Source organism: Balaenoptera borealis, assembly GCF_965194805.1.
Source record: "Balaenoptera borealis genome assembly, chromosome: 16".
Classification (NCBI taxonomy): domain Eukaryota; kingdom Metazoa; phylum Chordata; class Mammalia; order Artiodactyla; family Balaenopteridae; genus Balaenoptera; species Balaenoptera borealis.
Window position 1 is genome coordinate 48,650,988 of NC_138872.1, and position 13,761 is coordinate 48,664,748.

Genomic DNA, 13,761 nt, shown 5'->3' on the forward strand with positions numbered 1-13,761 from the left:
ACAAAAATTCCAAATGTTTGTTCCAACTGAAACTCTAAGGCATCTATTTGTTATCTCTGGCAAAAGCGGGAAACTGTAGCTCTGTGTACACAGAAAACACTTCTGCAGCTTCCTGGCTAGTAAAGGGTAATTCAAGTGGGAATGAAAGCAAGTTCTAACATCCCAATTCTCAGCAAGCACCTCGGCAGACTTCATTAAGTGGCTGTTTTCCTTCTCAAAACAGTTCATTATTTAAGGCACTATCTCCATCCCATGTCCTCAGGCATCCACATATTAAAACCTGCGCTCTCCATTTCCCACTGCCTCTTCCGCTCACTCCCTCAAGAGCATGGATTCTTAACTCTGGGCACATAGCCAACAGGGGACTTCACAGGGTCAATAAGTCCTCTGAAACTGCATGCAAAATTGTGTGCATGAGCCAAGGTGCATTTTTCTAGAGACACGGGTCTACCACTAACACCATATTTTCAAAAGGGAACGCTTTCAGAATAGGTTAACAAATGAATGAATGAATTAATGAATAAGTAAAACTGTAAAGAACCTGTAGACGTATCTGCCAAAAAAAAAAAAAATCTGTACCATTCATTCCACCTTAAGGCATGACTTTTCAGGACACAACTAAGGTAAAGCAAGGTTTAATCCTTAAAGGGAGTCCAAAGACCTGGGTTCTAGCTCCGGCTCTGTCACGAAGCATAAGTCATTTAACCTGAATCTCGAGTTCCTCAACTGTAAACTGGATGTTGGGTCCTTCCGTCCCCCGCGACTCCGAGGGATCCTGCGCCAGAATCCGGCCAGCCGGCCGCCCCACCTGGCCGGGACCACGTCACTCTCAGCAGACCCCTGGGTCTTCGGGCCCTTCAGCTCCTCTGACCGCCGGGAAAAGGCCTCGCCCCAGGAGGAACCCACCAGCCCCTAGCAGAGACTCCGGTCCCGGCCCTCGGCCTCTCATAACCTGTGCTTCCCACTCACCTAGCCGGAGCCGCTCACCTGGCCGCAGCCGCACGCACCCACCGCTGCAAGCGCCGGGCTCCAGTTCCTACCACCAAGTCCAGCTCAGCCCTAAGCCGATTGGTTAGCGCCCTGTGCGTCACGCCACGGCGCCGTCCGCTGGCCAATCAAAGAGCGCCTCCCCGGCGGGCGAGCGGAAGCAAGGAACTTAGAAAGGCTGCGCCGCCATCTTGGAACAGGGCAAGACAGACGTGGTTGGCTCTTCAAAATCACAATTACTCAGAATACACGTTTCTCCACGTTCACCTCTAAACCTTTCTGCTTCACGAAACACCGGCGCCTAGGGAACTGTTTCCTAGGCGCAGCCAGCGCGCCTCAGGAGCTCGCCCTACTCCAATAAGACGTCCGCTCGCTTCAGTGGGAAGTCCCTTTCATCGCCTTAGTTACCGGGAAGCGAGAACGTTGACGTGTGGCCCCGGAAGAGGGCGGGGCTCCTCGCTGAGGAAACCGAAGCTGGCCGGAAGGAGGTGTCGGCGCGTAGAAAGGGGCGAGGCTAAGGGAGCGTGAGCCTTGAGCGTGGGGACGCATGCGCGCAGGAGTCCTGTCAGTTAAACAGGTGTAGTTATTCTTCCTCACCTTGCAGGGTTTCCTGCCCTCGTTCGCGCACAGGTGCCTTCCGGCTCTCTGCGGAGCCAGGCGTTAGCGCACAGGCTAATCGCTCTCGATCCCTGTCATCCTTCCATGAGAAGGTGAATAATTGGGAACTGTCGTAGTCAAACATTTTAAGAGACTAACAAAACACCAAACTGCATAGAGCACGGCTTTCTACAGCCACCATGGCCGTTTTACCCCTTCTTATAAGTGGCAAAACTGAGCACGTTTATTAATCTGACCCAGAGATATAGCCCGTCTGTAGCATACAAAAATAAGCAAAATTATATAAACTTAAAAGTATGCTTAAAGCATATCAAGGCGTCCAAGAATTAATTAGCTCAATTTAATATTAGTACAAAGTTTTAAGTGACTAACAAATCATAGAAATTAGTTTTAAGTCGATTGCTATGAAATTAATTGCTGTTAATACAAAAATTTGTCGAATAATGGTTCAGTTTTATTGAACAAGTTTACACTTTTCGTGTATCTAAAGCATTATGTAAGTAATAGTAGGTTTTTTAATACTTAAACTGGTGTAAGTTCAGGAAGTTCAAATCAATTATTCTCTCAGTAAAGAGACACACTCAATTAAGATACAATACACATTTGTATCATACTTCACAGTGAGAAAATGTTACCAAGTCCAAGCTGGTGCTGCTTGCCGCACAACAGGCCAACTGAGAGATGAGTTGGGGCAAGGACTAGCGACTCTATTCGGAAAGTCGCAGACCCAGGAGCCTGGTTCTGACCTCGGGTGGCCTCGGCCTGCAGCGGCTTGAAGCAGGATTTCGGTTCCCTGCCAGAGATTGAAGTCAGGCCGTGGCAGTGAGAGCGCTGAATCCCAGCCACTAGACCACCAGGGACCAGTGGCCAGTGACAAGGCCCCGGCCCGTCAGCTGTGTAGAAATGAACTTCTACATAGAGACGAAAAGTAGTGAAGCAAGTAAAGTGTTTATTAAGAGGGAAAAGGGTACAGTACATGTGGAGAGCCACACGGGCGGGCTCAGAGAGGGAGTCACGCCCTCGTGGCAGTCTGAATCACTTTTATGGGGCATTTCTTCATGGTTTCTTCTGACCAATCATCTTGCTTTGCCTGGTTCTGAGACTGAATTTGGTATATCTCAGGGTCCTCCCCTGTGTGGGTGCGCATCTCTTAGCCAAGATGGATTCTAGTGAAGAGGCCTATAGGTAGTTGACGTCACATACTAGGAGGTGGCGCCCCCTCCCTTTTTGACCTCCAAGGAGCCTTTCTGCACATGTGCAGTCGGGGAGGTCTCCTTGACTTTGAGAATGAGGAATATGTGGTCTTTTATCTCTTATCTGGGCAGGGCCCAGCCTCCTCCATCATCCTGCTTTTATGGAGTTTCTGCTATTATGGAGTTTCTGTCCGCAGGGGAGAAACTGTTCAGCCTGGGGCCTATTTACCTCCTGCCTCAGTTCCGGCCAGACTCAGGAGGGGATGTGTTAATTTCCTTTTTCCTGCAGCCATTCACAGGGGGGCCTGATCAGGATGTTTCCTGTGAGCTAAACAAAGGTATTTTAGCTTAACACTCCGGCATGGGAGGCAGAATTCCTCCAGTTTGGCCATTATGTATACTTTAAGCTGTAGGCAACATCCCTTTAGTGATTAACTTGAAGCAAAAGCAATAGAATACAAAGGTTAAAGTAAAAGAAACAGATCCAATGTGGCGTCAGATTTATTCTTCTCTTTTACAGAAAGACATTGCTGTTTTTTTTTTTTAACCAAACATTAAGAAAAAATCATTTGCCAAAAATTTGCTTGACTTATTTGAACCTGGATTCCTAGTACTAGAAATTACTGTAAGAAGGATTTTTTAAAATCTAGCACATTAATGTATTAGAAGTTTAATTTCCTAATTTTAGGAATAGTGAATTTTAGGAATAGTTGATTTATGTGACTGTGTAGTTATTTTGATAGGCATTGGGAAGGAAGAAAATTTCCTCCTTCCTTTTAGGTTCTTCTGGCTGGCCTAAGAATTAGATCGACATGAGACAGATTAACAGCAGAAAATGAAACAGAAATTTAGTAACATGTATACATGGGAGAGACCTAGGGAAAATGAGTAACTTGCCAAAATGTTTTAAGTCCTCACCTTAAAAACCATCCTCAGCTGAAGACAATAGAGGATATTGAGGGTGGGGAGTCAGTTATGGGAAGTCACCAGGAAAAGCACAGTAAACAAGGGTAAGGTTGTTGAGCAGATTTAAGTCACTGGCTTCTCCACTGATAACTTTATAGAGATGTGGTCATCCTCTTCCTGGTACAGAGAGGGAGACAACCTACAAATGGAGATTTCCCTTACAAATGTAAATGTGTCTTACAAAAGGATAATTCCTACTTGGCTAAGAGTTTTTTCCACATCTGCTGTTTCTTAGAAAATAACCAGCTTAAAATAATTAATATGGCAAGAGGCAATGAGAACAAAGCTTCTTTAAAAGATGTAATAATCGAATTTGTTAGAACCCCCTAAAGTTAGTAAACCATTTCACACTCTTACAACAAGAGGTGAAGACCTTTGCGATTACAGCCATGAAGGCATACAGATGCACAAACACAGAGAGTGTAAAACAAAGAATGTTGTCTGCCATCCAGTTCTATAAGGATCAAGTCATGAGCCACTGCAGCCGCTGACCTACAATACACGCTGAAAGGAATTCAGTACAAAAACCAGGATGAACCATTCAGTGTTTTGGATATAGGGGCCCCTAGATATGCTAGTGAACACAAGTTGATGTGCCTGACGCAGAGCGAGGCCAAACAATATTGAAACGTCAGAGTTTAGAGCAGAGAAAGGTTTATTGAAGGGCTGTGCAAGGTAATGGGTGGCTCATGCCCCCCCAAAACCCGGAAATGCCCCGAAGGGTTTCAGCAAAGCCTTTTTTTTTTTTTTTTTAAGAACTAGTGTTTGAGTCCTAATTTTCTTTTTGTTTTTTGTTTTGTTTTTTGCCATGCCGCGCTGGTATTGACTGTTATTGGCTGATATTGACTATTCTATTAGGAACTGTTTTGAAATCAGGAGCCCTCAACAAAGAAAACGGGTTGTGTTCTGCTTCTTTGAAACTAAAACATACTTTTCTATACAAATATCAGTTAGTCTAGGTAAGAGATAACACATTCTGGGCTGTCACAAATAAGGGGGGGGAAATGGAAGCGCCAGTAACAGGCAAGTGAAAGGTGACTTACAGCTGCTGGAAACCCGCAAGGTTTGTCTGCGGCTGCCCTGTGCAATAGGGAACCAGAAGCTCAGTGGGTGCGCTCTTGGCGCTCCGGAACTACAATTCCCAGAATGCCACGGGCAGGTTCCCAGGTCGCGCTCTGAGCGCCTCAGGTCGGCTGTATTCATGGCGGCGCCCTGCAAGGCGGTGATCGTCCCCGGGAACGGGGGCGTGGATGTGGCCACCTACGGCTGGTACGGCTGGGTGAAGAGGAGGCTGGAGCAGGTAGGAGACGCGCCTCGCTGCACTGGGAAGTCGGCCTGGCGCGGGAGAGGCCGGAGGGCTCCCCGCTCCCACTCGCTTGTGCAGAGCCCTGCCGGGAACCCCGTCTTAGACTCTACAAGTAGTGGAGGAAGTTCGGCTAGTGAAGCAGCCCGGAGGGCTCCTCTCAGGGCTCAGAGTACAAGCTCCACCTCTAGAAACTAGAGACCGAGCCCGCTCCCCGTACCTCCTGCGGGTTCGGATCTGGGACTCCCAGATAATTCTACACCTGTCTTCTCTCTGTCTCGGATTTTTAAACATTTTAATATGTAATATTAATATTTACAAAGGATGTATGTAACACGTACGTACATTATGAAGCATAACGTAATCAATACTTGAGGGTCCCTCACCAAACTGAAATCTAGAACATTATCAATACCTTCAGAGCCACCTGTATGTCCCTTCATCCCGTTTCCCTGCCATATGAAATTTTTAAAATTTGTTTCGCTTTTAAAAATTAATGTACTTTTCAATCTATGTATGTATCCTTTAAGCAATATATTGTTAAATTTGGCCTCTTTGTGAGCTTTATAAAAATGGCATCTAACTGCGGGTTGTCTTGTGCATCTTGATTTTTTTTTTTAAACCCTCTTCCATAACTAGGCAATAAGACTGTTTCCTGAGTTGCCAACCTCTAGAGCTCTAGACTGGGTCTCTAGAATAAAATTCCAGGCTTGTGGCTGAGAGCCATGGCTAGAGCTACAAACCAAAAGGTCAGGGCTGCAGCTGTCCAAGAGGATTGGATCTCCAACTTTCTGTACCACGTTTATGAACCACATTTTACCTACTCCCTGGAGCATAGTCTGATTGGCTCCAGGTCAGTTTGTCTAGAATCTATTATGCCCTCTCTATATGTATATGCCAGTGGTGATAAATGTACATGTGCAGATGCACATATAAAGAGATCTACAGATCTGGCTAGATAGAGAACTACAGACAGATGGAGTTTATGAGGAGGGATTGTATATTCATATGGAATCCTGTAGCACTTACCCACTTCATTTCATGATATAATCAACTACTTATTGAATTGATAAAGCTCATATCAGGTGTCTCATTTCTTATTAGCAAAGCATTAGTTGTAATTAAGCTCTTTATTATAGCTTTTTTTCTCCCCCTCATATCATAGATACCTGGTTTCCAGTGTTTGGCTAAAAACATGCCTGACCCAAGTAAGTTTTTTAAACGTGTCTTTAAAAAGCCTCCTCTTATTGGCTTTTGATCTTGCCATTTTCCGGTAGAGAAGAGGAATATCCTAGCAGAGAAGCCTAAGGGAATACGTACCTCAGAGTGAATGATGGCAAGTATTTGGGGGAGGAGGGTGCAAACCAAAAACCATGATAGAAAATTCTAGAAAGGATCAAGAAGAGCACCTGGGCTCAGAAGAATTTAATTTTCAACTTTGTAAGCAACGGATTTTCCCTTCTATAAGCCAAATATTTTCAGGCAAAATTTATGGGTGTTTCATTTGAGGCAGAGGTATGACAAAACTTACAGCATCTCTATGAGATCCTAATATTAGAAAATGTAACGTGGCCACTTTTGTTCTGAGTGTGCCTATGACTTGTCTCAGGAAATTCCTTTTTGGGAAGAAAGAATATATATGGACATGAACTTGAGAGACAATATTGTCAAGAGGATTTTTGTTTTTAAGTTGGAAAGTTTACATTAAACTTCAGAGTTATATTTTATTTCCTTAGTATTTCCTTTCAAGATAATGCTAAAAAATAAAAACAAAACTATTTACCAAAACTACAGATTTCAGTCTTTCAGACAGCAACACATAGAACTTTGGCCCTATTAAAACAGCCCCATCCCGCATTGTGGCCCTGCGGTTTGGAGTGGTCCTCTGTTAGAAAGGTGGGCAGCGTTGGACTGAGACTGTCCCTGTTGAGTGACGGACTCTTTCTTTCCCCTGAACCTTAGTCACAGCTCGAGAGAGCATCTGGCTGCCCTTCATGGAGACGGAGCTGCACTGTGACGAGGAGACCATCATCATAGGCCACAGTTCTGGGGCCATTGCAGCCATGAGGTGTGGTCCTTATTGAATTGTCACCATCCCCCCTACCCCTGTGGGCTCCAGCCAAGCTTGCTTGGGAAATACTTCGTGCACATCTTAAGTTTCCACTGCAGAGGGGACAGTGAGTGGTAACATGATCTGTCCTAATTCCTTCCTGGTTTGGTTAGTGGATTAAAAAGATACTTTGCTCTTACTGGGATACAGTGACCCTTTTAAAACACAAGTGCCTCCAAACCCCAGCGGCTCCCGTCACCCTCAGAAGAACTTCTCGGCCTTCAAGCCCCCCGCCCGCCGTGTCGTCTCCGCCGTCTCCCCTTCGCTGCCCCCAGCCTGGTTTACAGACCTCAGTGCAGTTCCTTGAACACGCCGAGCGTGTGCCTTCCTTAGGCCTGTGCTTGCCGCTGTTCTCCCTGGACTCTCTGTCCCCAGACACCTGCATGGCCTTCTCCTCTCTAGGTCTCTGCTCCAGTCGAATGTAAGCTCCATGAGGGTGGGGCTTTGCTCACTCTGACACGAAACCCCGGTGCCTGGCAGAGTGTCTGGCATATGGTAGGCGCTGATAACTCCCCGTTGGAGGGTGGAGGCTGTTACCCGCACTGCCCTCCACCCCCCCTCCCCCCCGGCTGGCCCCAGCCCCCAGGGGTCATGGGCGCCTCCCTGCTGCTCCCCATTAGAACGTCACCCTGCAGGCTTATAAGGCCTGGAGTGTAAGGATGGAGCTGGCTGAATAGCCTGTTAGGGTTGGGTTTCCTCTGTATTTGTGGGACTGGATGACAAAGGATTATGGGTTTTTTTGTTTCTTTTTTTAAAATTAATTAATTTTTGGCTGCGTTGGGTCTTCATAGCGGTGTGCGGGCTTCTCATTGCAGTGGCTTCTCTTGTTGCAGAGCATGGGCTCTGGGCGTGCAGGCTTCAGTAGTTGTGGTGCGTGGGCTTCAGTAGTTGTGGCACTTGGGCTCAGTAGTTGTGGCACACAGGCTTAGTTGCTCTGGGGCATGTGGGATCTTCCTGGACCAGGGCTCGAACCTGTGTCCCCTGCATTGGCAAGCGGATTCTTAACCACTGTGCCACCAGGGAAGTCCCAGGATTATGGTTTTTGTGTGGCTTCTTGTCCCCAGCAGCCCCTCAGGATGTCACATGAATCGATTGTCAGAGAAATCTTGCCAAGTTCCATAACCTTTCAGCCACACCTGTGGAAGCTACAAGAATAATGCTTTACGATGTGGACCTACAGAATTATGGTACATAGTGTTTACAAGCTGCCAGGGGTTGTCTGGAAAATGAAGAAAGCCCTTTATGCTGAAATCTGTGCTAACCCAAGGCCAACTGAATTTTTCGCAGGCCGCTGGCTAATAACGATGTATCTTCTTTTAAAGACTCCTGAAATTTACTGTAGGATTGTCAGGAACCTTCTAAAAATTAACTTCTAAAGTTAAGGTGGGCAAGGAGAAAACCAGATGCTAAAGCCATGGGACCTAAGATCATAGGGGAACAGGATACAGAGGACTACCCCACAGTTACTTATTAATCACAAGGGGGAATTGTGTCTTTACAGGGGAGGGATCTGAGGGGTATCACCCTAGGGAATCTGACAGTCTCAGCAGTAATGGGACAAACTGGCATCGTGTGCCCATCATTGTGGAGGAGTGGGAAGGACACAACTTTGCCAACATAATGGTCTTGCCAAAACTGTTTCACCTCAGCCTAATCATGAGGAAACAAGTTCAGTTTAGGGGATAACGTACAAGAAAATGGGCCTCGAATTCTTAAAAGTCATCAATCTCATTTAAAACAAATTTAAAAGTGATTGAAGAGTCATGAAACCAAACGCATGATCTTTGACCAGATCTAGGATTGAAAAAGATGTTTTAAAGAACGGTTTGGTACAACTAGGGAAAAATGAATACAGGTAATGTTACTGTCTTGGTGCTAAATTTATTAGGTGTAAGAATGATACTGTCGTTACATAAGAGCACAGCCGTGTTCTTAGGGGATACGTGCTCAAGTATTTAGGGGTGAACTGTAGCAAAATTAACGAATCTGGGTGCTTGTTGTTCTCACTTTTCGGTAAGTTTGACATTTTTCAAGCAAAAGATTGGGGAAAAAGTTTAGGCACAAGAACAAAATACCAACCCTAAATCTTGCCTGGCACCAAGGCCTCCTGGAGCTCTTACCTTTCTAGGTCCTTCCTTAGCCTGGCCTCTGCTCAGTGAGGGAACTGTCTACAGGTAGCTGAGTGTCTGTTTGCCGGGCACTGTTGTAGGGAACAGGGTCACAAAAATCGAGAAGGCTCAGACCTGCCCTTGAGGGGTGCCCTTGGGGGACAGCGGTAAGACAACGCAAACAAGCGTGTGTGAGAGAGGCACAGTTCTGGGATGGTACAGTCACACACCACTTGCATCTGTCATCTGGGTTGGGGAGGTGTCACGCCTTAGAATGCAGATTCCTGTGCCTCACTCACAATCCTCTGAATCAGATGCTCTGGGCTGAGCCTGGGAATCCACATGTTAACCGACCAAGTAATGCCGACGAATGCACACATCAAAGGGAATGATTACCCTTTTTATGTTGATTCAGAAAGAATTACGGAAGAGGTTTGCACTACCTTGAAAACAGAGTAGAAACTCAGGTAGCCCAGGTGAGGTGATTAACCACCAGGCTCATATTTCTGCATTTTCCTTGCTCTTTTTCATACTAACCTCAGCAGCCTCTAGCACATGCTTTCTGTAAGCTAAATCAAATGAGTTTTGGGTGGCTTACTGACTTTCTGGGACCAGATTTAACATTAAACATCAGCTACACCATTCCTCTCTCTCCAGGTATGCAGAGACCCACCGGGTGTATGCTATCGTGTTAGTGTCTGCGTACACGTCTGACCTGGGGGATGACAATGAACGGGCAAGTGGTAAGTCTGAAGGCAGAAACCAGAAGAGCCCTTCCTGTAGCCACAGGTTGCACGCTCAGGTAGTAAAACAGCACTGTCTTCCGACAGGCTAACACAAAATCTAACAGCACATGAGGAATATTTACCACCCATCTTGAGGTATGAGTTAGGCACTCAGACAGGGCGGTGAGCCACTATCTAACCCGTAGTCTAGAACTGAACCCCTGAGCCCTATCCTCCCCCTTCACCAGTAGCTATGGTATCAAGCCCTACAGATCTGAAAACGGAAGAAGGGCTTCTAACTCACACTTGGGCTCTGACTCTCTGCGTCTCTGCCATGGTCCTCACTAGAGTGGCGAGAACAGAAAGCATCCACGACGCTGAGAGTCTGTGTGTTCCTCTCATAGGATACTTCAGCCGCCCCTGGCAGTGGGAGAAGATCAAAGCCAACTGCCCTCACATTGTGCAGTTTGGCTCCACCGACGATCCTTTCCTTCCTTGGAAGGAACAACAAGAAGTGGCCAGCAGGTTGGAAGCCAAATTGTACAGATCCACTGACCGTGGCCATTTCCAGAGCACGGAGTTTCATGAACTGGTTAGTGTGGTCAAGTCCATGCTGGAAGTGCCAGGATAGCCAGGGTGGTTCCTGCTGTTCTACGTAACAACATGGGAGTAGGGCCACGATCAGATTATTAACAGATGACGATCATCTATTATCAGATGAATAGCGGGCATGCAAACCAGATCAAATTAAGGTCCAAAAAACACACACGTTTCAATGTTCAAACTAAATTACAAACAGTATTTTCATTTTCAGTAGAATCCACATCTCAAATTACTCTGACCTAAAACAGTATTTTTCCCATTTGATAAGGGACATGGGACAGCTTAACCACCCTTACCTATCCAAAGTGAGTAAGACAGAAACGAAACCCAGGTTTCCTGATCCCTAGTCCAGACTAAAACTAAACAGGTTTCATGTTATGCTGTAGGAGTTGCAGCATAACATGTCCTTAAACATGTTGAGAGAGTGACACACAAGGAGGTTGAGGCAGGGGTCTGCAGGGTCAGGCAGGGATCGGTCTAAGTCCAGACTGGCGAGGATTAGGGCGACGGGGAGAACTCCTGCTGGGCCCTGTCCGGATTGTTGCCATGTGGGAATTTGGCAAGGCATTGCCAGTTTTCTGATTTTCAAGGAAAGAAATTCATACACTTTGTATTTAGGGACCATAAGTGTGTGTATATATAATCCACATGTACATGAATTACGTTCAGTCTACAGACATATGGGTTATGTTAGTTGGCAACTACAGCGTAAATAAAAAATCTGCAAACATGGCAAGACACAAAGTCCAAGCCATCCATGTGTGACCTCTGCTGTAAGTATTCACTTAGCCAGTGCTTTGGAGCTTGAGAAAAGCCTGAGAAATAGACATGACGTCAAAGGATGAAATCATGGGAACAGTTTGGATTTTGTTACAAAGTCTTAAATATTTTTAAAAATGATCTTTCCATATCTCAAATTTTGTTCTGTAAAGTGTTCTACCTTTTAATTTCCATGGTCCTTTATATCTCTTTCAGCATCATTCCATGATTTTTCTTCTAATCATACTCCCTCAAAAAAACCCTTTTTCATTTTCCAACGTTTTTTGGCTATTATTATCCCCAAGTAACATCTCAAAACAATTTCTAGTAAATTCACACCTGATATTTGCTGCAATAATGTGAATTCCCACACTGTTCATACGTAACGAAAATTCAAAGCCATCATTTGAACCTGAAAAGGCTTTTGATTTCTAAATGTGCTCAAAAAATGTGAGGAGAGATTCGCTAAATTTTTAGCAGCAAGTATCTTAGGGGATGGGAATTTTGGTAGTTATGGTGTGGTGGACGTCTCCTTTTTACATTATACACCTGGGGATTATTTGAATTTCTGCACTGTGTCTTACTTTTATAATTAAAAATAAAGATTAAAAACAGTTTATTTGACAAGTTAGTGAAAAACAAAGTAGATAAATCCATTGAATACTTTTCTTAGAGAAGCTGTTTAGCATTGACTTGACCAAGCCTATAATCAAAGCTTGATTCTATTTGAATTATTTGGAAGTAGTCATTGTTCTACGTATTCTCTGCCTTGTTTTCTGAAGTCCTTTCTTAAAAAAATTTACAAACTTATACAAATAACAGTTCATAATACTTTATTGTCCTCTTCCTCTGTAGAAAAAACCAAATATATACAATTGAGAAATAATTTGATATTCTTCATTCCTATAAAAATAACTTGAATATAGAGGCATACGATGGTTGAGTTGGGCTGATAGTACGGTAACCAGTAACCACAGGGCGCCAGCAAAGAAAACGTTCAGTTCTTCATTCACAGAAGCCACGGTTCAGGTGCTCACCAGCCATGGCTGACTAGTGGCTTCCTTACTGGACACAGATATAGAGCATTTCCATCCTGATAGAAGGTTCTATTGGACAGCACCGCACTAGAGCGCGTGTTACATGCTTCCCTCACCCACCACCAACGTAGAAGTGACTCAACTTGAAGTTACTTTTGAAGTTACTTTTGTTTGACTAGTTTGCTTAGTTGATCACCATAGAAATTATGATCCCATAAAACTTACTCATCACCAAACTAAGAGATCAGAGGAGTTTCAGGGAAGAACCCCACATGGACTATTCATTTAAACCGTCAAATTATGGCCTTTCATGATTCTCTGACTCTCTACAGATCTTTATAAAGCAGAGAGGGGCCTTGATAGACTCTAGGGAATATCTATTTTCAGGTGAGCAAAATACCTTACACTAAATGGAAATCAAGTGTAAGGTTAGGACTTCACTTACAATTTGATTTTTTGGTGTTGTCGTGAGTCTAGAGCACCACAATTTGTTTTGGTCAAAATTTACTCCTGTAGGGTAAATACCCATTTAATGGTCAACAGAGGTGCTGTATTTTAAAATTACTGTCTCGGGGCTTCCCTAGTGGCTCAGTGGTTAAGAATCCGCCTGCCAATGCAGGGAACACGGGTTCGAGCCCTGGTCTGGGAAGATCCCACATGCCGCGGAGCAACTAAGCCCGTGCGCCACAGCTACTGAGCCTGCGCTCTAGAGCCCGCGAGCCACAACTACTGAAGCCCACGCGCCTAGAGCCCATGCTCCGCAACAAAGAGAAGCCACCACAATGAGAAGACCGCGCACCACAACGAAAAGTAGCCCCCGCTCGCTGCAACTAGAGAAAGCCTGCGCGCAGCGACAAAGACCCAACGCAGCTTTAAAAAAATTTTTTTTAATTTAAAAAATAAATGAATTTTTAAAAAATTATTGTCTCTATCCTTCTTTAGTTAATATTCAGAATGAAAAACATGCTAAGGGAAAAAAGTTTATAGGGGCTCTTTATTCTGGTAGGCAAGGAATACTTTTGTTTTAGCCACTAATTGTAAACTTTTTAAAAAAAATCTCTGGCTGTCAAGATATAGTACAAAGTCTGTATTTAAAACACAAACTGCTTCCTTCGTTCCACTTGTAAGTCTCCTCCAAGCTCAGTTTTGTCATTAAATAAGACGAGCGCCCCTGTGACAGGCCAGGTCCCAGGAAGGGCAGATATTGTTCTTAGCATTCCAGCTGAGAGTGGATCGGAAACCCTCTGTAGTTTCAGGCTCCCAGATTCTTCTGGATCTTACACATATTAATACTTGAAATGATCTTTGTTTCAAAGCACTAGTGTCATCAAATGCTAATTCTGTACAGCTGG

At 44.8% G+C, this 13,761-nt stretch overlaps 2 protein-coding genes across 4 annotated transcripts in view; one reads left to right on the forward strand and one right to left on the reverse strand.

The window, feature by feature from the left end:
* Positions 1-1,442, reverse strand: part of SEC23B (SEC23 homolog B, COPII coat complex component) — a 38,357-nt gene extending 36,915 nt beyond the window's left edge. The window contains exon 1 of one of the 3 annotated variants that reach the window (XM_082359556.1): positions 970-1,442. The gene's annotated coding sequence lies outside the window, so the exon portion shown is untranslated. The remainder of the gene's footprint in view (positions 1-969) is intronic. The other 2 variants (XM_082359557.1, XM_082359559.1) reach the window with 2 other exon arrangements.
* A 3,469-nt stretch (positions 1,443-4,911) lies between these two features.
* Positions 4,912-11,989, forward strand: RBBP9 (RB binding protein 9, serine hydrolase). The gene is made up of 5 exons (XM_082359590.1): positions 4,912-5,064; positions 6,233-6,275; positions 7,030-7,135; positions 9,943-10,028; positions 10,415-11,989. The coding sequence occupies exons 1-5, from the start codon at positions 4,966-4,968 to the stop codon at positions 10,639-10,641; spliced, it is 561 nt and encodes a 186-aa protein (XP_082215716.1). The 5' UTR covers positions 4,912-4,965; the 3' UTR covers positions 10,642-11,989.
* The last annotated feature ends 1,772 nt before the right edge of the window (positions 11,990-13,761 follow it).